Source organism: Formica exsecta, unplaced genomic scaffold (assembly GCF_003651465.1).
Source record: "Formica exsecta isolate Colony F162 unplaced genomic scaffold, ASM365146v1 scaffold290, whole genome shotgun sequence".
In the NCBI taxonomy this organism is placed as follows: Eukaryota; Metazoa; Arthropoda; class Insecta; order Hymenoptera; family Formicidae; genus Formica; species Formica exsecta.
Genome location: NW_021850162.1, coordinates 632,082 through 658,833, shown reverse-complemented (window position 1 = coordinate 658,833; position 26,752 = coordinate 632,082). Strand labels below are relative to the sequence as shown.

The 26,752-nt window shown below is 34.6% G+C and overlaps 1 protein-coding gene across 1 annotated transcript in view; it reads right to left on the bottom strand.

The window, feature by feature from the left end:
• The window catches only part of LOC115237334 (tyrosine-protein kinase transmembrane receptor Ror), a 50,869-nt gene that overhangs the window by 18,248 nt on the left and 5,869 nt on the right, over window positions 1-26,752 (bottom strand). The window contains exons 2-3 of the mRNA XM_029810319.1: window positions 23,020-23,230; window positions 22,633-22,792 (exon numbers count right to left, since the gene is read on the bottom strand). Coding sequence (XP_029666179.1) covers window positions 22,633-22,792; window positions 23,020-23,133 — 274 coding nt within the window. The 5' untranslated portion in view covers window positions 23,134-23,230. The remainder of the gene's footprint in view (window positions 1-22,632; window positions 22,793-23,019; window positions 23,231-26,752) is intronic.

Sequence of the window (26,752 nt, the reverse complement as noted above, 5' to 3'; positions counted from 1 at the left end):
AAGCGGACAGAGGAACGTAGAGTAATATTAAGAGAAAACAACCAGCGAGTTCCGTGATTCCGCACTTTGTAATCCGCCTTAACTCTTTTTCTTCTTTAAACCATAGCCGATAGCGATCATATACTTTTTCGTTGGTAATGTGCGAAGTTTTAGAGTTGTTTAATATTTTTAGATTTGTCATGAACATTTTCTGAGTTACAATTTGAGTCATTCAGCACGTTATCTGCAAATTTTAAAAAAGATAAAAATTTATATTTATCATTTAATTAATATACAGTTTAATTGTCACTTTTTATGTTATAATTATAATGTAAGATGAAACTACAAACTATAATATCAAAAAAATTTATATTTGAAACTCTCAAAATTTCTCTAAAATATTTAAAAATAACATAATTCGTAAACGTATTTGGCCTAAGCTTTTTTCCTGAAGTCTTTTTCAAATAAAACTTGCTACTGAAAGATTTAATACGCGTGCGTATTATTTTTCACGATGCGCATCCTTGGCCAAAATATTTCACATGAATGGAGTGGTTACCGTCTCGAGGAGGGAATGTTCAGATATTTTTCACCGATTCTCTAACACGTGAATCTAGAGAGAAAATTGTTTCGCTCTGATATAACACCGACGTAGCTGCGTCAGCGGCGGCCGGCGCTCGCGATATAACCCGATAATATATGATTACGTTTAATCGTGCACGCCGCGCCGCTTGAGCGGGATTTAAGCTTTGCGAGGATGAAGGCGAGAAAATTGCTCTGGGTCCGAAATTATATCGCGCGTTGTACTCACCGTAGAGGTGAGCATTGCTGAACTGCTCTCGCTTGTGGTTGGCCATCTGCTTGATTACGCCTTATTGCTCAATCCTTTTCAGGTCTTTACATTGCACGCATTTTATGTTTAAGTAAAATGAGAATTAGGCTCATTGAGTTAAACAGTTTTGCATGTATAGCTTTTAATTTGTGTAAATGAAAAAAAACTATCAGTTCTTAACTTTACATTTAAAAAGTTAAATATTAGGTTCTTTAATTTAAAAGGCAGACAGAAAATAAAAATTTTTATTAACTATACAGTACTTTTTTGTCAAAGATATAAATATGAATATTCTAAATAGCATTTATATATACAAGAGAGATAAACAAAATTATATAAATGTTGATAATAATTCCAAAAAGTTCTTTCAAATATTTCAAATCTAACAAGCTTTTTAATGATTTTCTGATAATTGTTGTCTCAATAAAACAATTAACTTTGAACTGACTTGATGCAAAGCTAACTGTTTCTAATTAGTAGAATATTATTATCAATTTCAGCATTTATTTTTGCATTGTGAAAGTCTCACCATTATGACGGCGCAATTTTTTAAATTCTTCATTTTTCCGAAATGTCGATAGTTGGTCGCGGTTTGATATTGGAATTGACTAGACATCGATCAAATGATTTTGGGGCCGCATATATTTGTCCGATTTGAATTCACGAGCGATTCTCTTGTAGTAAACTCGACATGTCGAAGCCGCAATAAATTCTTATTTCCTTCTTCGAATTATTTGCATTTTTCTTATCAACTTCCGCAACGTGACGACAGGAAATCACTGGTCCAAGATCATATTCCATATTTCATATTATTAAAGATAAAGATTCCTTACTAAAAAATTGTAATAACTACGATAATTTTTATATATATCAAGCGTTAACCATAATGTTCTTATTAAAATTTGTTAACCTAATGTTATATTGATCTATTTATAAATAACATGTCGACCAATGTCATATGATCTCAGGAAAATTTCGCGTTGTTCAAATCTATGGTGAAGATTTGTAAGATAATACAGTACGAATGACGAGAGATAACATCAAATCTCCCTCGGGCATATAACGCATCTTGGAGTGAGTCAGATCGACTCCGTAGATTTCCCGGAGAAATATCGTCTCGGTGCGACATATATAATATACCGGAGAAACTTTTGAGACCCCTCTCACATATGCTTTCTGCGGTGCCATAGCGTGTTTGTGACCTTTCATCGATTCATCTGAAAGCTCTCATTTAATTCGATGTATTTCCGAACGTGGTAGCACAGACGTGCCATTGTAGTACCGTTGTACAATGGCTACCAATGGTATGAAATCAGTTTTAACTCTTTCAAAGCCCGATCTTTTTTATTGAGAAAAAACCTATGCTTTTCATAAATTATTTCTAGGCATTACAAGAAATTCTTCTTTATAAAAAATGTTATTTTGTAATATAATGGTCATATTACACCACATAATAATTTTTAAATTAAGCGAAAAGTTAAAATGGATAAAAAAAACATGTATTTATATTTTATTACATCCAGGAATAATATAAAACGTATTCATACATAGATAAAGATGTATAAAAGATTCATTGCAGTTTGTCGATGCAAAGCTCGCGCAACACGTATTTTCTATCGATCATGGGCGTTGGCTCGTTAATCGAAAGCGTTCTAGAGATCACTGTAATAATGCCGCCGACCCTTTTTGGTATTATACGAAAACGTCGAAAGCGTTTTCGCGGAGATTATCTGTTTTACCGCTTTGCATAAAATTTACTGCGGCTTCGACACTCGTCGATTATCATAAGTCCATTAAAATCGGAAATTTACCGTACAGTTATACATTCTCTAGATCCTCTATGCGAGAGTTTAATAACGTTGCTGTGTAAATTCGAATGAAATAAGCGGGGGGATGAAGACATATACATATGTGAAATCATCATAAATAAAAAAAAAAAAAAAAAAGGTTTTCCAGTAATTGTTTACAACATTTTTACAAATTTTTGTTACTTGCAAGTTTTTTTTTATTTATTTAATGAAAAATATTCTTAAACAGAATGTGGGAAATTAAAAATATTAATAATTATAAGAAAGAGAGAGAGAAAAATTGTCAAACATAAAAGTTTATATATTTATAAAAAAAATTTATAAAATATCCAATATATAATAGCTAATCTATTATTTTAGCAATAAAAAATAAACAATATATTTTGGATTGTTAATAATTGAGAGACGATGGATCAACGTCGTTAATAAACGATCAATTTTTGCCACATTATAAATCAGGATTTAGTCATAGAATAAACGATTAGCCGATTCTGTCATGACACGACAGCCGTGTAATGAGGTACACTCGAATCGAATGTACGTAATTGCCTCATCAACGGAGGTCCCGTTCGCGGAGTGGAAACACGCCATCGCGATTTTGTCACGGGTTTAACGGAAATACGTTGCGTTGTGGAATCAAATATGCATAGTGTTTGCGCGATTTTCAATCGAGTTGCACGTGTGTTCGCGCGGCCCATGCAAATATCAGCGACCGCGCAATTTTGTTCAGCTTCTATTTCGCGAGACAAAGAGAGAAAAAATAAAAAAAGAAAGAGAGACTTGTTCAGATTCACTTCTGGAACAAATAATCGCCCGGAATTGATTCCTGCCTTTGAGATGATCGTAAATCGATAGTCAAGAGTGACGATGGAGCGCGGAAAGTGGAACTCCACGTAAAAACAAAAAATCTTTCTTCTGCCCTTAAAGCATCAGAACTTTGAACGCAACCGCGTATCGAAAAATTATAATTATTCTGTATTTTGCGCGCAGTTGCAAATTTAAATTACAATATATAAAAAAAAGCGATTTAAAAGATGTCTTGATAGTTTCTCAGTAAATGAAATATCATTTTTTTATATGAATGAATATATATTTTATATATCATAATGCAAAAAAAAATTAATTAATTTGTTTAACAACATAAATGTAAAAGATTGTCATATATAATAAATTTTTATTGATTTTATAATTTATAATTTATTTTTTTAACTATTGCTATACAACATTATTCGGAGGTTATTAAACATAATGTAATTTAGCATCTAGTTCTAGTATAACATAATGTATAAAAAAAATTTTCATTATTTTTTTTCAAAGAGAATATTGTGTTTTATCATTGCGTAATTTAATCTAACAATAAGTATGAATATATCGAATATTTTTGACAAAATGCGCTATCAATATCTGACTAAGCAATCTAACATCTACTTTAACAATAAGTTTAATTACTTAGAGATTGCAGCTATTTAAAACAAGAGATATGAAAAACATAATTTCATAAACTTTTTTCTGCAAATAGTCGCATGTCATACATCGAGTGTTATACGCTATTATTATACCAAACTCTGAAACGTCAATCTAGCTCGAGTGCAAGCGTTTCAAGACGACAAGGCGTACCGTTACAATGATTTTATTCTGACGCTTTCAATTTTAATGTTAATTCATTCCTGCGATGCGATACAAGCACTTTTCCATACACTATACAATACACTTCGATATTCAACGTAACATAATGGACGGCTTCAATGTTTGATTTCACACGTTCGACACTCGATATCGATTATTCGACTTCTATTGTACCCGCAAAACGTGTTCCATTCACCGGATATCATGACGGTAAGATGCACCATTGAGATTATAACAATGGAAATTACAATAACACATACTCGTGCGTTAACTGTTGCGATGTAATCTCTAAATAATTATGTGTTGCGAAATTCGATAAACGCCGTACACAGTATACGACGATTTGGAATGTAATGTAAATAAAATGTTGCGCGGTTAAATGCTACTCAAGTTACTCATCAAAATCGTGATTTTAATTCATTATATCTTATTCTTTATCTCTCTCGTATTGATATAATATATTTTGTTTTTTCTTTGACAAAATTTTATATATTTTCAATTTCAATATTTGGTTGTAAAATCATTTTCAATTTTCAGAGTTTATCTTTCATTACTATGATTATATTCGGAATAATAATATTTTTTTATATATTTTTATAGAAATAAACTGAAAACGAGATATTTTAATTTAATTAAAGTTCATCTCTCTTATATTTCATATCTCTTTATGTTTTTGTGTACGCTTTTATTTTGGATAATCTGTTATCAATATTATATATTACTTTAAACATACCGTGCAATTCCTTGTTATAATTAGGCTGAAAATTATCATTATCAGTATCGCTTCATTAAAAATCTTGTAATTTTTAATCATTAACGATCAATTTCCAATTAAGTTAAAGCTTTTCTATATCAATTTAAATATTTTTTCTATTCTTTTTAAATTTAAATAAAAAGTATTACTTTTGTGTTTTCCTTGAAGGGCATCCATCTTTTTAATTGATTTAAAAAATGATTGATTTATTCTAGCTTGTAGATATGCTACAATCTATAACAATGCGGACAATAACACTCGATAAATGCGGACGAGCAAAATGCTATATTCTTTTTTTTTCTCGTTATAATTTTCATATAGTGGCGGGAACAAATAGAAAAAAAGAGAATTAAAAATCTCTCTTCCTCTCTCCTTCCTTCTCACACATACATATCCACTCACACACACACACAACATACATATAATACATATACATGAACGAGATAAAAGCGAGAAACACATCGACGGATCATTGATCAAAAAGAGATGTAATTGTCACGCGTTTCATCCGCGAATTTTTCGAGTAGGAGGGGCGGTGGAAAAGTATAAACCGATAGTGTTCATCCCGCGTATCATTTCCTGAGGGCAAAAGGGACACAGGGTAGATGATCATGGGGTGGGACTATGTTTAATAAATACATGACCGATGCCAGGCAATATGTATGTGTGTGTGTGTGTGTGTGTGTGTGTATGTGTGTGTGGTTTACACAGCCTAGTACCGGTTTCTACGGGCTACTGCACGACCTGCCCAGGATTATCTGAAATATCGATACAAGGGTGTACCGCACCATTACGTTTTATCCGTTTTACCGGTTGCAACTATGCACACAGAATGCTAAAAAATCATCAGATCAAATTTTAGCGGACACAAAAAGAATGCGAAGGATGTAAATGAAAAAATATTCAAATAAAGTATTTTTTTGTATTTGGATGAGAGAAAGAGCTTTCTCTAAAATATCTATTTTTTTAAGTTTACACTTTACTTTTACATCAAATATTCAATAATCGGAAAGTTCGAAGATGAGATAAAATATAAGCAAAACGCATAGACAGATCCTCCCTCGTAATACAACGATGCTCGAAGAATGACGACATCGGTCTATAATCTGACCGTAACAGCCGCGGCAAGATTAATAATACCGCTTATTGTTTGGATCTACATGTCGCTCGACGTGTATCCATTTCACGCATCACAGAGCAGCCGAGAGATCTGTCGGCGTCGAGGGATCTCACCCGTCCGAGCGGAGCTTAATCCGCATACCGGAGCTACCGTTCGTTCTCTCGAATTTAACCCTAACCGCCGTTATATCGATGGTACAGCCAGTGCCAGATGGTGAAACCGATGCGCCGTGTCGGTCGCATACCTGCGATCCGGACGATAGCTCTACCGGGGGTCGGCCAATAGGTTCGATATGTGACAAGGGCCGGCCGCGATAAACCGGATCTATGCAACTGCGAGCTCGCGCAAAATTCGATCGTTGATTTCAGTCAGTGTGCTGCCGTTATCGACAAGCTGTGCTCGACCGAGCATAATTCGCGGCGAAGAGCATGAGTTGGTAATGTTTACGTTAAGATCTACATTGATTAAATTAACGTAATGCAGGTGCTGTTTTTTTTTTCGCGCGCATGGATCGTAATTCTTTCATCTCCGCATCGTTCATTATAAGCACATAATTGATCGTAAAACAAAAAAGAGAACATTTAAAGAGTATGCTGTGTAATAATCAGAATTTCTTTTTGGTAATATCATGTTTTCAAATTAAATTTATATTTAAAAAAAGGATGAAGTTACTACTATACATCCAGATATAAAGAGAATAAATGCAATGATTGTTGGCATTCTTTATATGCATACAACCGTTATATAAAAAATCATTTTTTTATACACTTTGAAGCATTCTACGCGAATAAGCATTATAATTCGCAACGCTATTTTTGAAACGTCAGAAGACCGTGAAGTTCATGTTTCTCGCATTATCTGTATATCATAAACGCTTCGGGCAGCCTGATACAACATGCGAAAGGTCAGACCATGGATCTGTACAAACCATGTACAACCGGATTGTCGGTGCTGTATCCTGTGACGCGGGTAAATAGCCTTCGTCCTCCTCGTTTATGTTCTCTCCTCTTTTCTCTCTCTATTCTCGTCGAGATATTTCTCTTTTTATAATCATTCCCGTAGTCTCGTCCATCCTTTTTCTATGTTTAATTTCCTTCTCATTCTCTTTTTTTTCTACCTTTTTTTTAGCCAGTTTGAGTTACATTCGTGCAAAACGTTGATGTTAACATCTCTGATATTTTTTACTCATTTTTGTGTTTTTTTATTTAGCGTTCCGCATACCGAGAAAGAGATATCAGTATATAATAAAATTTTCTTTCCTTTTTATACATTGCTGCCTAATTTAAAATAATCTCTGATTCGTAAATTTGTTATCTTGTGACTTTTATTAGAATAGCCATTATATTTTAATCGTGATTATTATTTATTATATTTCAATAAAATTTTCTTTAGAATAACACAGTTTTAGCTAAAATCATCTTATCTCATTCTCTCTCTCCGTTATCTCTATCCTTTCTCTATTCTCCTTTGTCAATTTTCCTCTATCGTTTTTGGCTTGTCTACATTAAGATCGGTACACGCATCGGTACTCATGCGTGTTAGAAAGATTAGGAACGCGTGGATGCGGTGTATGGGGTCGGCACGACGGGAATGCAAACGATGAAGATTCATGCGAGATTACGTGAAACGCGGATTGTTAAGTCCCTTAAGCTCGGCTTTTAGAGGGACTACGGGTGTTAACGGCGTTGGTGCTATATACAAATCTGCCGCTGCGTATGCTCGGAGCGTATATTGGGATCTACCGCGTTCGCACGGAATGGGAAAAAAAATTGCGATTTGCACGCGGGCGATGTCGATAACGCGGCCGTGCATATGCGGTTCGTATCTAAATGCGTTTTACTCCCCATCCTCTTCTGGTTTCGGTACATCCACGTTGCGATTCCGACGAATTCGGGGTTGAAAACGTAGATGCGTTTTCGCGTTTGATTTTAACGCGAGGTATGAGAAAACTTCCTTCGGATTATCTTTAATGAGTCGCACTTGTGATACGTAAAATTTTATTAAAAATCGCTTTTACAAAAATAAAATGTATTTCTTTATACATATATCATTCATTATTTATTATCTCTCTGATCAATTTATGTTTAAGAATATCGTAAAAAGATTTAGAATATGATAAAATATGCAAAACTAGCTATAGAATCCCTCTTTCTTTGTCACTAAATTATTTGAAAATAATCAAATCAAAATATCTTTCAAAATTGATTTTATGTTAATTTTCCTACGTGTATATTATACTAATATTTTCGAGTAACAATTCATCCGAATTCCTAAATACACATCCGATAAGAATCATGAAAGAAGGAGTGACGTGACGCGATAAAATCGAGAAATCCGAACGGAGTCTCGCGAAAATGCAAGCTAGTTAAGTCCGAGTGAAATCACGGTCCGGCTATCGGGAGCGTTGGCTATTGAGCACGAAGTACACCCTAAAAAACAAAGCAATAAGAATACAACGAAAGTACAACAAAGAAGCGAGGCATCAGGAGCTTCGCGAAAGAGATAAGGTCGGAAGGTAGAATTCGTAGGCGTCTGGCTACAACAAGCAGAAAAAGCAGCTACGGTGTTAGATGCACTTTTAATGAATTAGTCGATAACGGCACTCAGGAATTATACCAGTAGCATTAGGAAGTGTACATAAATGACTAAAATCGTTGAAAATGATCGCGAAAAATAAAAATGTATGCTTGATTCATTCAAATTACGATTGAATAATTCATTTAATCTCGGAAGACTAAGAGAGGAAGTAAAAATGATATTTATATTCTCCAATATGTGTGCGTATGTTATATTTATCAAACGTGTAAAATAATTTTTTCGTATTTATCACACCTCGTCTATGAAATAATTGCTTATATATAATTATTTCGCTATCACCATTGATAACAGTATATACGTTGAAATAAAGAATATTAATATTAAAAGTTTTTAATTAGACGCACTTCAATCATTCCGATTGCAAATGCGTAAATGTGTGCAACAAAATGAAGCGAAATTGCTGTTCGTGAAATCTCGAGGAAGAGTCACTCACGAGCTTTGCATGTGTTACTAACATGAATTTCTTGGGGGAAGGTTCCGCCGCACGAGAGCGTATTCGAAACAGAGGAAATGCCATTTCCGCGGACACAATAAACCCAAAATGGTTTCTCGGAAACCTGTTTTCCACGGTCTCGTACACGATTGATAAACATCGCAAGTGACACATTTTACCAATTGCATCTACGAACTTATGCGATTGACGTATGGAGAAACTATGTATGCAATATCATTGATAAAAATGATTGTGTGTGACAATCAATGATTCAATCGTTTCATAAATTTATCATTTCATTTTTTACGAGGAAGTCGTATATCTTTTATGTAACTTTTAGTCACATTTTAACAACTTTTACGCGACTCCGTAAAACAAAATAATTCACTTAATTTTTTATAAATTCATCGTATTATATTTTATTAGCTATAATATTATTATTCCTTACAATTTTTTTAACATTTCTGAGTATCTTTTAATGTATGCAAATTCTAGAAATTATGATAATCTCTGCATATGAATCCAGTGCAGTTGTAAAACTGTAGTAAGAGACCGGTGGGAAGATTTCGCGAATTCTGTTAAAACTTCAATTCAAAGTGCGCTTCAAGTTTTCCGAGTATACGATCCTGATATGTAGATTTTACCGGCGTAGTTATCCTAAATTATCCTTGTAGGGCCTCCGGGCTGAGAGCGTGTTTTGTGTTCGCGAATGCACAGGGCACATGCATTTGCTGCACGTGGATGAAAGAGGGGCGTGTATATGAATGACGTGCTCGTGTGTTTATGTATTATACATTGATATCGTACATAACGCGTATATATCGCCGCAACAAGTACAGACTGTTTCAACCGAGCGACGATAATTACGTTTCATCGCACTCGTCTCGTTGATGGCACTAAGTGCAACGAACACGGACATGCAACCAATTAATCGTATCAACTTCGATTCAACCCGCTATAATTTCACTGCAAAGCTTGTTATACCGTGCCTCTGAACCATGATACATTCGGTTAATATCACTGATTGGGTCAAGTACCTATTCTTAGACGAATTTCGTCTCAGAGTTATTATATATCATCTTTTAGCGATTGAAAACAATAATAATTTCAAACTTGTTATATATTATATAATTCGCAATAATCATATTTGTGTGAGCTATATTTTTGAACAAAAAGTACAGAATATTAAATTTTGTTGTAATTAATAAAATATATTTAATTATAAATGAGAATTCGAAAAAGAAGACCTATATGAAAACCAACTTTCTTTTTTCTACACGTTTTCTCTATTTCATCTTATATTACATTCTCGTATGAGATAAGAGAAAGACGTCATTATTACAATATTATTCTTTGGAAAACAATATCGCGTACGCAATGTCATTACACGCGGGGACCACTTGAATATGTGCTTAAACATTGATCGAGTTCATTAAGGGACCGTCGGCAAGACCCATCTCGTTAGGGCCGCGCATGTCTCGAGATTGAAGCTTTCGGCGTGAGCAGTACCTAAGTTTCGTACGAAGTTAAAGCCGCGCCGCAGGGTGTGAAAGCATCCTCGGGAGAGAAAGAGAGAGAGAGAGAGGGAGAGAAAGAGAGAGAGAGAGAGAGAGAGAAAGAGAGAGAGAGAGAGAGAGAGAAACAGGCGTGACTAACCTCGCGATTCAAGATAAGCTCGATCTCTAGCATATGCTCGCGTTCGCAGAGTTCGCTCTCGCTTTTCTCTCCTCTCTGTCTCTCTTGCTGTACGAATACGAGGATCGCGGTCCCGCAGACGAGATTCCGCGGCCGAACACGCTTAATCGTACAGTAAATTGCGAACCGCAGCAACGAATCAGATATTCCGCGGGTTGGCCGGAAATAACGCGCTCAGAAGAGATTTTACGCGGTTCGTTCTCAATTATTATCCCGAATACAATAGACGGAGTGTGAGGGCAATAATTAATTATTTAATCGTGTATAAATTAGATATCCCCAACAAAGTTGTAATAAACGAGTTAACACTTTTGGTACAATCAAAATGCTTTATCGCTGTATTATTTCAAGCCGGAAGATAGTATGGAAAACTGGGGAAATGGAAATGAGGTAGTAGATACAAAATTGAATTTATTTCAAGTGCAAGATTAGAAAGAATTTCAATAATTCGCAAAGTTAAGAATATATGTGATAGCTTATTAAATTGCATTAGAGATAGTTATCATAAAACGCGTATATAATATCGATAATAAATTCAATAAGCTCAAATTTCGATGCTAAAGACACATGTAAATGATTGCTCATGATATTTATTCGAAAGACCGGAAATGCGACAAGGCCGCGTAAGGCCGCGCGTCAATAGCACGTAATATTAATTCGACAATTGAATTGTGAATTATGCAATGAATTATACACATTGTAATTAAATTTATTAAAATTATTTTGGCGATATTGAATAATACTCTTCCGACGATACGCTTCGACAAAAATTCATGTTTGCTCGATGCACTCATGTTGGATGATTTATTCGGGATGCTCATCAAGAGCGAACCGTGTAAATTCGGCTTATGCACGGTGTAGTTGGGAGGGATCGCAGTTTAAAGCAAAATAAAAGACCGCTGGCCATCGATCAATCGTTAATTGTGTACCTCGAGAGTAAGAGAGAAAGATAGAAAGAGATCTCTCGACCGAGATTAATGTGCAGGAAATAAACAGCCCGTTTGTAGTTGTACCGGTTGGGAAAAAGAGTCGTTGTGAGTTATATTCAGCTTGTGGGAAGATACACGCGGATGTATTCCCGTGTACTGACCAAGTACAAGTTTCGTTTAAGCGATACAGTGTTCTAAAAATTTGTTTTGCGAACCAATCACATCGTTCGCTATCCGATAGAAATGCAAACAAAATGAAAAAATATTATGATTTAAAATGTGTTCGCGGAAAAAAATTAAAAAGATCTTATCTCGTAACCACATTAAGTTACATAACAATGTTTTAATAGAGAGACGTATACAATCTAAGGCATAAAGTGTATATAATATATGTATATCTCTAATCTTCCATAAAAAATAAAATGCTTAAAGTAGATTTGTAAAATATATGTATGTATATGTATATACATATAAAAGGAATTCACACACACATACACACATTTGTTAACAATAACCATTTTAGATCAAAATGACTTTTGCTAATAACTCATTAATATACACAGACAAATAAGAAATTTACGAACTATTGTCTTTTTTAATTATGCTAAAATTTAACAAAATCTCTATGTATGTATGTGGCTTTAATTTGAACAGGACAGTTCGGATTACTTGCAGACCCTTTATTTACCCTTTTAAGATTCTGGGGATAATGTAGGTATCCCCAAAGATTATTTCGCATTCTGTTGGGATTATATGTTACGAATTATACTATCTTCTCATAAATTTTCCGGCTTGTACGAACGCTAACATTATCTCGAAAAAGAAAATTTATGAAAAATTATAATATATTTTCAAATACTATAAGCTATTAATTTAAAAAAATGTAAAATATATCAATATTTGAACATCAAGTTTCATAAAAATTTCCTAATCAAAATTAAAATAAATTAATCGATGTCAAAAAAGCTTAATATTAAAAGCAAATTGTATTAAATATTTAAGATACGAAAGATGTTTAATGTTGAAAACAAGATATTGATACGTTGATAATACATTTAATTACGAATTACTGAAAGAGAAAAAGAGAGATTTTCACATCAAACATTACTTTGTACTTTCGGTATTATAGTGACATATAAAAACAGTGAGATTGTTAACCATTGTAAAGATGCCAATAAACAATGCTTTATCTGTCTCGAAAGAATGGCTGAAGTAATAATAATTTTATGCGTCATTCTTTAACACAGCGGCCGGTCTAGTTTCGCTTTATCGTCAAACAGTTGCTGATTAATGGTCCAAATTACTGGCGGTAACTATAACCCGGCCCCATGTTACACGCGCGGAACTTTCAGGCGAAGTTCCAAACGCAGTGGAGAGTTTGCAGTTAAGCTACTTAATCGTGCTTGACTGTAAATCGCGGCTCGTAACGTCGCAGTCGATATTTCGCACGAAGTTGCGCGGCGATAGTGTTCCCTCTCGAACAAATAGGATAGTGAGATACATACGAATTGATGGCATTTCGGTACAGTATTGTGCGTTAGATACCCAAGAGTTTCATTATATTTTAAACAAGACATACATATATATATTTCTACCCAGAATTTTTGTTAATTTTTCACAATAGTAAAAAAAAAAAAAAAAAAACACTACTTCTTTCCATATTTTTATCATGTGGCCCCCTCGAAACCATGCAACTTTTGTCTGAAACATTTTTTGATATTTCACTTCGTTTCCGATAAATATGCCCGCGTCACTATAAATGCCGCACACTGTATACTCCAGAATGCGCGAATAGGCAGTAAAATTGTAATCAGCAGTTTATTTGAGATATATTATATTATTTAATTGATTATTGTGACTTTTATATATTAAAACCAATTTTATCGTAATTAGTTATAAATAATTTTATTTATTTAATATGTCTCTGATATTAAATATTAGCAAGTTATGAGACAAAAAAACAATCTACCTTTTTTATAGAAGAAGCAAATATAATATTAGTTCTCTCTCTAATATATGTTTTCGACATATTTATATTAGTTTTTTCTCTTTCTTCCTTTTCTGAAAAAATCGTTAGCTATGTCTCTCGCTTTTTACCTAATTTATTCTTTTTCGTGTGCGGATAAAATTCAACTTTCGGACGTGATATTGCATAAAAACAGATGGACATTACATATATGTATACGTCGTCAGCAGACTTTTCGCGAGTTGAATTTATGCTCTGCACATTACTATGCCGACTGGATACGATGAAGGCACTCGTATATCGTATTTCAATAACCGGGTATCGTCACATACATCATCCAGCGATAGAGAAAAGTCGCACGTCTCGTATTCCGCGCTCCGATAACCATGTAAACATAATCCGCTCTTTGCTCGAGGAAAGGATCTCGCAAAATTAACGAGCATCCGGAGATGACAGTAACTCATTCGTTAATTAGTCGAGGTTCATTCATTATTTTCTGCAGATTCTAAATATATTCATACGGGAAAAGAATAAAAAATGTACGATAATAAATGAATAATAAAACAGAATAAAGAAAATATCAGAATATACAAAAAATATTAGATTTTTTAATTAAACAATTGTATAAATTTATTTTTGTTTAAAACAAATAAGAACACCCGTTTTTCCTGAGACTTATGCATATTATCATTACCTCTCCCTCTTTCTCTCTTTCTCTAGATTCTTATATTTTTTAAATTACTTATTACATATTTCTTATTACTTACTTATTACATGTATCATTGATTAGACATATTTATTAAATGCAAGCAAGAAATGTAATAGATAAAACAAAATAAAATATTCGAAATTATATTCTTCTTCTCTGGAAAAAGGTTACAGACATCACGAGTACAAAATATGTAAATGCTTTATGGAGCATACACGATAAAATAATCTTGCGCAACCTCATTGTCCGACATATCATTTCCGCTTTCGCAACGCAATTCGAGCCGCGCGCATCGACAAGCGAGAAAACGTTCATTATCACGGCATTCACCTACATGCCGCACAGCTGCCGCAACGATAGGATCTTAGATTCTCCTCTGCTCACATGGTTATCTATACATACGATTACATGCCTTACATAGTTCGAAATTTTCTCTCTCTCCCTTCCTTTCTCTCTCTCTCTCTCTCCCTCCCTCCCTCTCTCTCGCTCTCTTATTCTCTCTCTTTCTCTCTGTCAGTCGAAGCGTGTCGCTCGCTTTGTGTGCATTAACTTGGCCGTATAAATTTATTTTTGTTTAAAACAAATAAGAACACCCGTTTTTCCTGAGACTTATGCATATTATCATTACCTCTCCCTCTTTCTCTCTTTCTCTAGATTCTTATATTTTTTAAATTACTTATTACATATTTCTTATTACTTACTTATTACATGTATCATTGATTAGACATATTTATTAAATGCAAGCAAGAAATGTAATAGATAAAACAAAATAAAATATTCGAAATTATATTCTTCTTCTCTGGAAAAAGGTTACAGACATCACGAGTACAAAATATGTAAATGCTTTATGGAGCATACACGATAAAATAATCTTGCGCAACCTCATTGTCCGACATATCATTTCCGCTTTCGCAACGCAATTCGAGCCGCGCGCATCGACAAGCGAGAAAACGTTCATTATCACGGCATTCACCTACATGCCGCACAGCTGCCGCAACGATAGGATCTTAGATTCTCCTCTGCTCACATGGTTATCTATACATACGATTACATGCCTTACATAGTTCGAAATTTTCTCTCTCTCCCTTCCTTTCTCTCTCTCTCTCTCTCTCTCTCCCTCCCTCCCTTTCTCTCGTTCTCTCATTCTCTCTCTTTCTCTCTGTCAGTCGAAGCGTGTCGCTCGCTTTGTGTGCATTAACTTGGCCGTAAATTGAACCGCCTCTCCGAGAACAAGGATAACTCAGTGTTGATTCCTCGTGGGAGTGAACACGGAATGCACGCGGTACACGCTGCACGAAATGCGTTGCCTCGCTTCAATGCATTCAACCACACATTCGCGTCGCGGAATATCAATGCACACGCGACAACGAAATGCGCGAGAGCGTGTGGAGAAAGCAACTTTTTCGATTATTTCAACGGCACCGTTCCGACTGTTCTCGCGATCGCGCGCTTTGCGTCTGCTGCCCCAATATTTGCGTTTTTAATGGTGCAAAACGTTGGGGGAAATTGGGAATCGGTCACTTCGTGACGGGTGAATTTTCGTTAAGTGATGCAGTTTTGTCGATGGTTTGCGTCGCGTCATAATGACGGTTTTCTAATTGTACTGTGATCAATAATCATTAAAGATGGATTGTTTGGCAGTTATTTAAATGAGATATTTGCGAGAGATGATTACCTGTAATAATATTAATAATTAAAATGACTATTTTTTTATAATTATATATTTATTTCTATAAAATTTTAATATTCAAGAGAAAGATGCTGACAAATATTCAAATTAAATCTAACAAAAGTTTCCGGAAAAAAAGAAAGTTATGGAATAACATAAATTTATTAATTTGATACTTAGGTATCATTTATTATTGCGTATTAAATAAAACAGATTCCAGAACGCTGATACAAATTGCAGAATTCTATGTTAATAAAAATTTACAGATACCAGAAAAACACGAACAAAAATAAAATTTAATATGCGCGAGTTTGGCTCCTTGTTCCGTTATTAAAAATCTCTTCCTTTATAACTTATATACCATATTATACGATTTAATATACCAGTTTATACCAGTGTTTTGCGGCGAGATATGGAGGCTTTACGTCGAATCCACAAAAAATCGCGAACATGGCAAAGCCAAAGCTAGCCACGAAATATCCGTATCCAACTTCGTGAGCATATAACCAACAAAAAATCTCATAAATATCATGTCGTCGTGGCTATTACCGCGACCGGCGGGTATACGGAATACTAATCGTAACGCACAGAAAAAGGGAGAGAGAGATGGACGGCTGTCGTCGCGACCGTGACTAAACTTTTTCAATTATGTACGCATAAAATGCGTCTGGCCCTGTGCTGGTCCACGAGCAAATTCACTTCACGTCGATATTCCCGTATATTAAACAGTATTCCGATATCTTGCGATTAAAAGTCAATGTTGCAAATAACGGCCATGCGTAATTTAATCGATAACAATATCTAATTACCTAAATGCGCGATTACATAAATGTGTCGAAAATATGAGACACTCACTGGAATATGTTTCAATCAAAAGCTTTGAGATATAGATATACATATCTAATGAATAAATTCTCTTTATATTTGTTTCCTTGTATATTAAGCGCAAAAATATTGCATGAATAAAAATAAAAAATACACATAAAAAATATAATAGATAAATTTAAGATAATAACTTTTTCGTGTAAGTGGGTATGAAATCGTCGGGGAAATTTCATTATTTTTCCAACGTTATCAAAAAGCTCTCGGGCTATGAGGATCGTAATAATAATGTTTCACGCGAGCAAAGCATGGATATTTTATATTTTGCCACCTGCGCGCGAAGCGAGCACGTGAGAAATCTACGATGGGCTTCGGGGTAACTAAGTGTTCCGCCTCTTCGGGTTAAAAACTCGAGGGCAACGGGGATAACTGAATTAGGAAGGTGCGGGTCAGACACCCTTTTAACGCGGCCATTTACCTCTCCCAATTTTCCATCGTCGCCGACACATTGCCCACCCTCTCCCGTTTCGGTCGTGCTAATAAAAAGAGCCCGGAAACGTAAACATCATATTAAGTGATCGAGTTATTATTTCCGAGTCACACGTTTGCTGAATGAAATGTTATCATTTCGCCGTTATCGAGATCGAAAGAATGAGGAGTTATTCGAAGGGCTTATCCTGAAACGGGTGACATCTATTTTTTAACAAAAAATAAAGGTAAATGGATGTAAAAGTTTTACCACATTTTTTTTTCCAATTTTGTTAAATTAAAATACATTTAAAATTAAGCGAAAGAAAAATTAAAATTGTGTCATAATAAAAGATATAAAAATAAAACACGATATAATTCGCAAATATATAATAAAAAATTGAAAAATGTGACTGTTTTAACACAATGTTTTTTGTAAAATGCAGATTTAGTTCTAATTAAAACTGATTTATAAAGCAGAGGAGAATTATATATCAAATTATATAATTTACATTCGAGAAATTTAAAAATATGTATGAAAATATATTTTTTAGGGGATAAATTGTTAAGCTTAGAGAAAACATTGCCAACGATAAAGAGAGAGCCTGAAACTCCCGAGTGTATGCCAAGCCTCACGTTTACGATATGAATTTCATTCGCGCGCAAAGTTTACGATGCAGACGACGTGCGGCGAATTTGGTCGGTTTCCGTATCACATGAAACAATCGCTGGTAAACACAAGGAGTAAATTTTAGCTGCCATGACGATATCTTCCCATAAAATCGTGTTTGCATAACGCATAAGCTGCACTACAATTCTAGATTACTGAGTGCTATTCTTTTGTGTGTGAACAAATATATTGATATTATGTACAAATATATTCGCATTGCTTATATAAGAGAAAAGCGGTATATTTAAAATATTAAAGACATCATTTAAATTATATATATATACATATATAATTTAATATAAAAAAATTTTTTGGTTATTAATTACTATATGACATAAAGCTTTGGAAATATCGGATTGGATTATGTTTATATGAGATACTTTTGTGACCGTCGTTTATTTTATTTCAATATTCGATATTAATTATCGGTATACGAATAAATGTGACATTAAAGTAAGCATAGTAAAATTATAATTTAACATCCATTTTCATTTCGCAACCTACGGCCGAAGCACCAATTAATTGGGCGATCCCGAACCTGCTACACGTTAATTAACCCGTGTTTTCACCCTCGGAATTAAACATAAGGCATCCGCGTTGCGATGCTGAAAGTAATATACGACTAACACGTTAACATGCCAAGATTTACAAGGTAATAGTTAAGTCAGACGATTACGTTCTTCACTGTTTGAAAAGAAGTCATCTCCCGTCATTCCGTCGGCACCCCTCGCGATCTTTCGCGTTCCCCCTCGCGGATCTTGCGCAATCTAGCAATGTTTTACCCTCGCCTCCCGCGTCGGTGTTAAACCCCCGTGGGGTCGGCAACGCTCTTCGGCGAGAGAGGAAAGAAGTTTGAATTTTCCAGCGACGAGTTTGACTTGCAGAGTGCTAATATTAAAGTTCGTCGTGTGCCGCACGGGAATGAAGGGCCAGGCTTCGGAACGAGGACACGACACGACGAGAAGAGAGGTGCCCGCCGCGCCTCGTGCATTAGCCGAGGCGCCCCGGCTCTCGGGATTAGATTAGAATTTGTTAGGGACGTCTCTTCGGCGGTAACTTCGTCCCAGGAACGCCGCCAGTTTTGTTTCATCGCCTCCGGGCGTGAGAGCTTTTCGGAAACTTTATTACAGGAAGTTCCATCGGGACATTGCCCTACCGCTAGGAGATGAGGTACAAAAGGTTTTTCAAACCGGTCCATCGAAGCAAACCGGAAAGGCCGCGAGTTTCTCGCCCTGAACTGTGTTTGCTCGCTGTTATTCCTGTCTCGAGTTGTAAATGTCATTCTGCTCGAAGAGAATTTACAGGGAGAAATGTGCTTAAATCGCGATGTAGTTAAATGAAATAAGCACGATCGAAATCGATTATATATGTATTTGTACATATCTATAAATATCAGACAGATTCATGGGGCTTTTATAAAATATATATCTGATATATATACATTTTTCCTCGTATTTTATCTCATGACTTCATTTTCTATATAATTTTCGTACGTTAAATATAATTAATTAGCGATATATTCATCTTTTTAATTACTAACATATCCACGTTACAAAGAATTGCAAAATTATTATTATGAGAAATCTTTGTAGCAAGGTAGAATTGTCTAACTTATTTCAAAAATACTTATGACTTGCGTCTGATTAATGATAAATAGTTAATAGTATGTGTCAACTGAACATGATTCTTGAAACTTGAGCGTAGTTTGCTGACAGTGGCTTCCAAATTCTACTTATGTGGCATTAACAATAAACTTTCATACTCTAGAAGAAGAGCTGGCACAATTTGTCTATCTTGAAGAGGTAGACTTTGCCGAGGTTTGCTTCTCATTCTTGCTATACTTCGCGCATTAACCGAAACACTACAAAGCTGGATTAGAATTTGTCAGAGCTGTCGCGCAATGACTTCGTCTGAGAAAATGCCCGGAGTTTTGCTTTAAGAAGTTTGCCCCTCGTCTCGCGATAAATTGAAACTAATTTACACCACGCATAATGAAGTTCTTGAAATAAAGTGCATCTCAAGATGTCGAGAAGGGAGGTCAAGAGAAAAATTTGTATGATCTTGAAAAGTATGTATTGTATGCCGAAAGAGGAGTAAAATACCATTAATCGGCGAGTTGAAAATTATTGTCTGATGCATTTAAATTAGATATTATTCAATAACAATGTTAATAAATTATGATCTCGATAAATAATTTATTGCCAGAGTTAAATCTCTGATGAACTTCGAAGATTAAACTAATAAAGAACAGTGCGGATAATAATTTCTTCCCATGCGTATCAATTATAAATTTATTATAATTATCAATTTATTGATCGCAAATATAATATCACATAAATATTGTACAATAACAATGTACTAATTAAATAATCAGATTTAACAATTATTACTTCGATGATTTATTTTTGATAATTTAAGCGATTATTAAAATGATGTTAATCAACTTTAGCAATTGCTTTGTATTTTATCATCACGGTTTTCATTATTCTGATAAATTAGCGATTCATAATTGAAGATAATCCAAATGCGTGTCAAAAAAATACTTTTCTTTGTATTTTACTTTTTTAAAATTTATTTTCCGTTTACTCTAATAATGAATGTCGATCGTGAATTCGCTTCAAACTAAAAGTTTTACGACCGCGTTAAGTTTCTTATTTTTGTTTCTCTCAAAGCCGAAACACGAAAGAGCTTTTCTTCGTCGTTCCACCTCGGTCGACAACTACAAATCTGACTTTTTCTTAATTCGATTCGATTTTCGCTACGTTGAGAAACGCGATATTTATGTGCGTGTATACATATATATATATATATATCATATATAATGGCATTACTTTTATGAGTCCTTCCTAGAAATTACTTTTACGATTCAGAAAACTTCGCTTTCGCAGTGTCTTCCATTTTTGAGCAAAAACTGAAATAAGAATGCATATTTACACGAATAAATATAATAAATGCATTTTAGATATTTAATGCTTTACGATCGTACGATATAGATTCGATAATCGCGATCATTTTTACTAGACTGTTTTATTTCAATTTGTAAAATATATTTCTCGGATTATACAAAATTATAAATAACAGATTATTACTATCTTAATAAGATAAAAATTGTTGATGTTATCTTGTTTATTAAAATAAATAATCTTGAAGCTAGCAAAATTTTTAATGGGCCAACGATATATCGACAATTGCATTCTCTCTAATTACAATCTTTAAATATTTACTGTAATATCACATTAACTGGAATAATCTCGAGTATGAAAGCGTAGTGCATCGTAAACACGAAGTACCCACTAGAGCAGAGAGATAATACAGGAACGTAGCCGCAAAGATTCTTATAGGGTTCAAATTTTAAGACATATCTTCCCAAAATAAACATTACAGAAATTTTATATTAATATAATAAAATATTAAATAATGAAACAACACAAACATACATAAAATAAAAAAAACAAAGAGAACAATTAAACTAGTGTAAAAACGAAATGTGAAAAGTATTTCACTATACATACAAATTAACAATAAAACTAATGATCTTTTGCAAACTATTATTCGCTATATCCACTCATTTTGTCTTGATATAACATCAAAAAATTTTAAACTAAAAATTCTTTTAGAAATTTTCAACAGATTCCTGAATTTTCTATGGTCATATAAAAACACAACTAATATAAAAACATTCTTTATAGTAAATCTAAAATATATTCTCTTTTAATGAATGTAGGTTTAATGTTACGGCGGTTAAAACATCGTTTCGAGAAAATCCTGCTTACGCCCTTGGAGCATAAGATAACAATACAGTTGGTGTAGAGCCAAGCTGCATAACCGTTTTCATAGTCAGGCGGTTTTGCGTTTTATGGTAATGCTCTCGCGTCAAACATACACCGTTACTTCCGACGTTTAATGCGTTTACTCGAAAATTTTCGCCGTGACGGGGTGGATAAAGTGTCACGATTCACTACCCGCATTACAAATGTTTTTTACGGTGTTGTGTTCCATAAGCGAGTTACGGCCACAAACTCACCTTCCGAGACTCGTCCTTCGGTGACGTGAAAATATCATACTCGTCGGATTTTACGGGCCGTGTATGTTTAAAACTCGCGTATTTAGTTATTCACGTGCAATATAAACCACTAGGATTATGGGCGAATTTCGCATGGCTTTAAAATTACAAAGAGATATGATTATCCTTCCTAATGGTTACGCCGAGGCTCGTTAACGTAATTGCGTAACGGCCGCTCGGGCATAATTTTATACGGAATATGCATAAAAATCTCGTTTTGTTTAAACGCAATATTACAAATTAAAATAATAATGTAATACGGAAAAATTTTCATTCAAATAAAAAATATAGAGTTTTCATAACAAATTAAAGTATCTTGTAATGCATCTTATTTATCGAATGATTAAATATTCAAAATGAACGCGATCATATATACCCGCAAAAATGTTGCTAATTATATTACTTTGTTATACAAACGATTAATTATTATTTCAAGCACAACAATTCAATATGCTAATAAAAAGACATGCTTAATTTTGAATTTTACATACCTTGCCATTTCTTCGAGGAATCGACTCGTAGAGTTCCTTCGCTCTGAATTTGATCCTTGCCGTTGGTAACGCGACAAGTATAAAAACCAACATCAGAAACGTCCAAATTTGTGATTTTTAATCGACTTCCCGCCAGATTCTTCGCTGCATGTTCGTGCATCTGAAATGTTGAACATATTGATCAACATTTATTGAGTAATAATATGAGAAATATAAAATAAAAAATAAATAACCTAATATTAAAAAGTATCTAACATGTGTAAAAATATAAAATTTTAATTTAAAAACAGAGATAGAAGAGCTAATATTAAAAAAAAAATTTCTTTCGCGTGACGTTCTCAGAGGAGCAATTGTGAATTTGTAACAGTTTGATAATTTTGCGCATACTTGTGCGTGTATTTTCCTAATGGTGATTTTCGGTCGGTCTTCTTCTAACGGAGCTTCGTTCTTGAACCACCGTATCTTTGTCGGCGGAGGATCGCCCACGACTTCGCATCGCATATGGGCGACACCGCCAGCATCCTTCGAGATATTTGTCAGAGTTCTTACGAATTTTAAAGTGCCACTTTTCGTGCCGGACGCAGCGTCCACATCAGTTCTGCAAAGAAGATGAAAAAAATACATTCTTTATTATAGTACATCAGTAAAACGTGAAATGTAATAACACACATATGCAATTTTTCGAAGAGATATTTATAAAGTTTTAATTATACGAGATATATCTCCGGATTATAAAAAGACATTATATATATTTATGCTATTCTGCATTATTATTTCACAATGTCGCGATATAAATTTTCCCCTAATATTTTTAAATTAAATAGCAAATATTATTTAGATAGCTTCCTTGTGAGAATTGATCGCGCTCATAATCCCAGCTGCGGTCTAGATAACAATGTAAATTTGCAAAGAGGGATCATTAAGGGAAATGAACTTTACGCAAGATCTGTTACTTGTAAAGAATTTTGGTTAAATTAATTATATCTGATTATATAACTCTCTTTATTAACCGCAGCATTAAATATATTTTAAAGTCATTTGACTAAATTTTCTCAAAAAATGTAAGAATGTAAAAATTTTCAACAGAGTTAATTTTTATATTTCTACAAACGCAAGAATTCAGAATATATACTGGATATCATTTAATCCTCTTAAATATATATATATATAATATTTTTCGTAAGTATTATATTAATATTACGAAGCTTGTAAAATTGCACGACATTCTCATGTGACAATATCGCGTTTCCAAAGATATGAGTTCATGTATGTTGGCACAGCAATCGCAAATGAGATGCTGGTACGAGATGTAGCCTAACGCAACAGCGATAATACCCTCTAGAGACATGGATGTTGCAATCAATTGCAGCTTCCGGTGAATGGAAGCAGTTAAATGGGCGAGCTCGCATTGTGATTAATATCAAACAGAGAGGGCCGCTGCACTAGAATGCAATATTAAATATAAATACGGAGTCATACATCCTTTTTCTCCTCTTCTCTCTTTCTCCGACTGTCCGTGAAAGTAATGCCTATCGCACCAAGTTTCCTTTATCCCGGGAGACTTGATGTATGGCGTCGCGAGACGCATTTAGCGCATGTTTCCGGAAACGTGAGCCACACACTTTTTAAATCCCGTATATTCGCGCGAAAATACGACGCGCGACGCGCATCCGCGCCTCTCGCTAAATTCCTGAAAGTCAGAGAATAATTCAAGCGAAATGCGCGGCGGGACAAAGGGCGACTTTAATTATGTCGCCGATGCAGCTGCATTTCACGCGGCGACGTTCACGACCGCCGACAGTCGTAATGTTACGATGTGCCGTTGTAACGAGAGAGATACGCACCGTTTGGACGCATTTATACGATAAGACAGGGTTATTACTATCCATGTTTGTACATTGATATTGTTGCTATTTGATACGAGAAATGATAATAAGTTTGAGGAAGATATTTTTTGAATACATATAGTAGAAATTCCGCGAAATAATTGATGATGCTAATATAATATATTTAATATATTGTATAATATATTTAGACTAAACTTTAATATATATATATAATTCGATTTTCGCTTTTATTACAAACTGCTAATTTTGAAAATAGTTTATTTATTCACAAGGAGTCTTCTATTAAATTTTACTTGATCGATAGTCATTCTCGCGCGACGAATTCGAGCGATGGCTGATACGCGAAGGAACACTAACGGAGGAACAGGGCGGTTAGGGTGACCCTATCCTTCCGCAGAGGGCCAATCACCGAGTTTACATTGCCGCCTGTATGCGTGCAAGTCGGCAAGAAGCTTGTGTATGAGTAGACATGTGTGCGAGGCCTTAGATACACGGATGTGAAAGACATTTGTGTACGTACCATCAGCCGCGTTTGCACGTGGCAGGACGTGATTGCACGTGGGTACGGGGAGTAACTAACCCCACGTTTACCGCTGGTTATTGAATATAAATCAACCTATGATCAGGAGTAAGTCATCGTGATGGTACAGGCCTGGCAGGAAGTTCGCCTCGTTCGTGACGAAGCACAACGTCGTTTGCAAACATTTGTCAGAATAACTGGGAAGTGGATAATCGCAGGGAGATCATGTATCAAAACTCGTATTTTGGATCGTAATATGTATGTAGAGAGAAATTGAGATTCGGATAAAATATTTCTCATATTAGACAATAAAAGTACACACACATGTTTTACAAGATTTAACATTTAACAAAATGCATCTCTCATGTCAATAATATCTGATCTATATTTTTTTCGTCATGATATGATGTTTTATTAAAAATAGATATCACGCTCTCATTATCAATCAAAATTAATTTTAACGTTTCTATTTTTAGAACAGACAGTTTTCCGCCACAACTCCCAATTTTGTCGAAGTAAATTTCACTACAAAAATAAGACTTTATTACATATACATCAGAATTTGTTAATTTCTTTGCATATTTGTTAAGAAAATATTTGGAAAGTATTATATTATATTCTCTTTGCATATTTAATATTTTTCTAAATATTAAATTTGAAGTCCTCTGAAAACCATGTGTGGATTAGCTGTCTAATTAAATATAGCAAAAAAATTTGATTTCTCTAGGATATGCTGAAAGTTGGAGTTTCTCGATGTATGAAAATGCGCCAATGTAAATTGCATAAATATCAACCGCGACACGCGTGTGTCAACTGCGGCTGGCAATTTTCGACGCCGGGTGGCGCGTATGAAATTAGCGGCGTGTAGACTGGCAAGATGAAAATACGTACACCGCCTGTGGTGCTCTGCACAGTGCGTCAGTTGACTGCACTTTATCTACCCGCTATGTAAAGTAATTCTATGCATTTTGAAGCGGCGCCGCGTTTATCAGCTGGTTGAAGCGAAATTTTCAGCGCGCTGCACGCAGTGACATGCGCGCGTGCATTCTTAACTCGGTGACGCGCGATAAAATTGCATACATTTACGTACGTAAACGGGATGCTGCGCTCTTATCTATTGGCGCATCCTAACGACATCTTCGCGCTGTCTCGCTGTGTGATAAAGAAAAGAAAATTCTATAGAAGGTTATATGGCATGAAGTTAAATAAAATCGAGATCTTTAGCATTAAACACGAAGATTATGGTGTTTATCATTTTATGTATATATGTGATACAAAATATTTATGTTTAAAAAAATGCAAATTTATTATTTGTACAAAATCTTGAATAAGCTTGCCAAATTTGACTTGGCAAATATCCGATTTTACGCTTTTTAATAATTCAAACATTGATATACAGTTTGCTATCCTGCGGCAGAGAATGCCGATGGCAAAGATTGACAAATGGGTTAGAACATGCACGACGTACACTCGTGATACATAATAGCATATGCAACTCTACTAATTACGCGGCTCGGTCCCTCGTAGCGCACGATGTTTGTTCCATGAGTAGGATATTATTGGGCGAATATATATTGCGCATTCACGTACTGATTAAGCTTGCGATCGCCGACATAGATTTGCCATTATATTCTAATAATTCAGCGAGATGCGCTTAAATTTTAAACCAGAGAATAAAAGTTTTCTTCTTTTTATAAGAGAATGAATTGAGATATAGCATAAATGCTTTGCTTTAAATTAAAATAATAATATA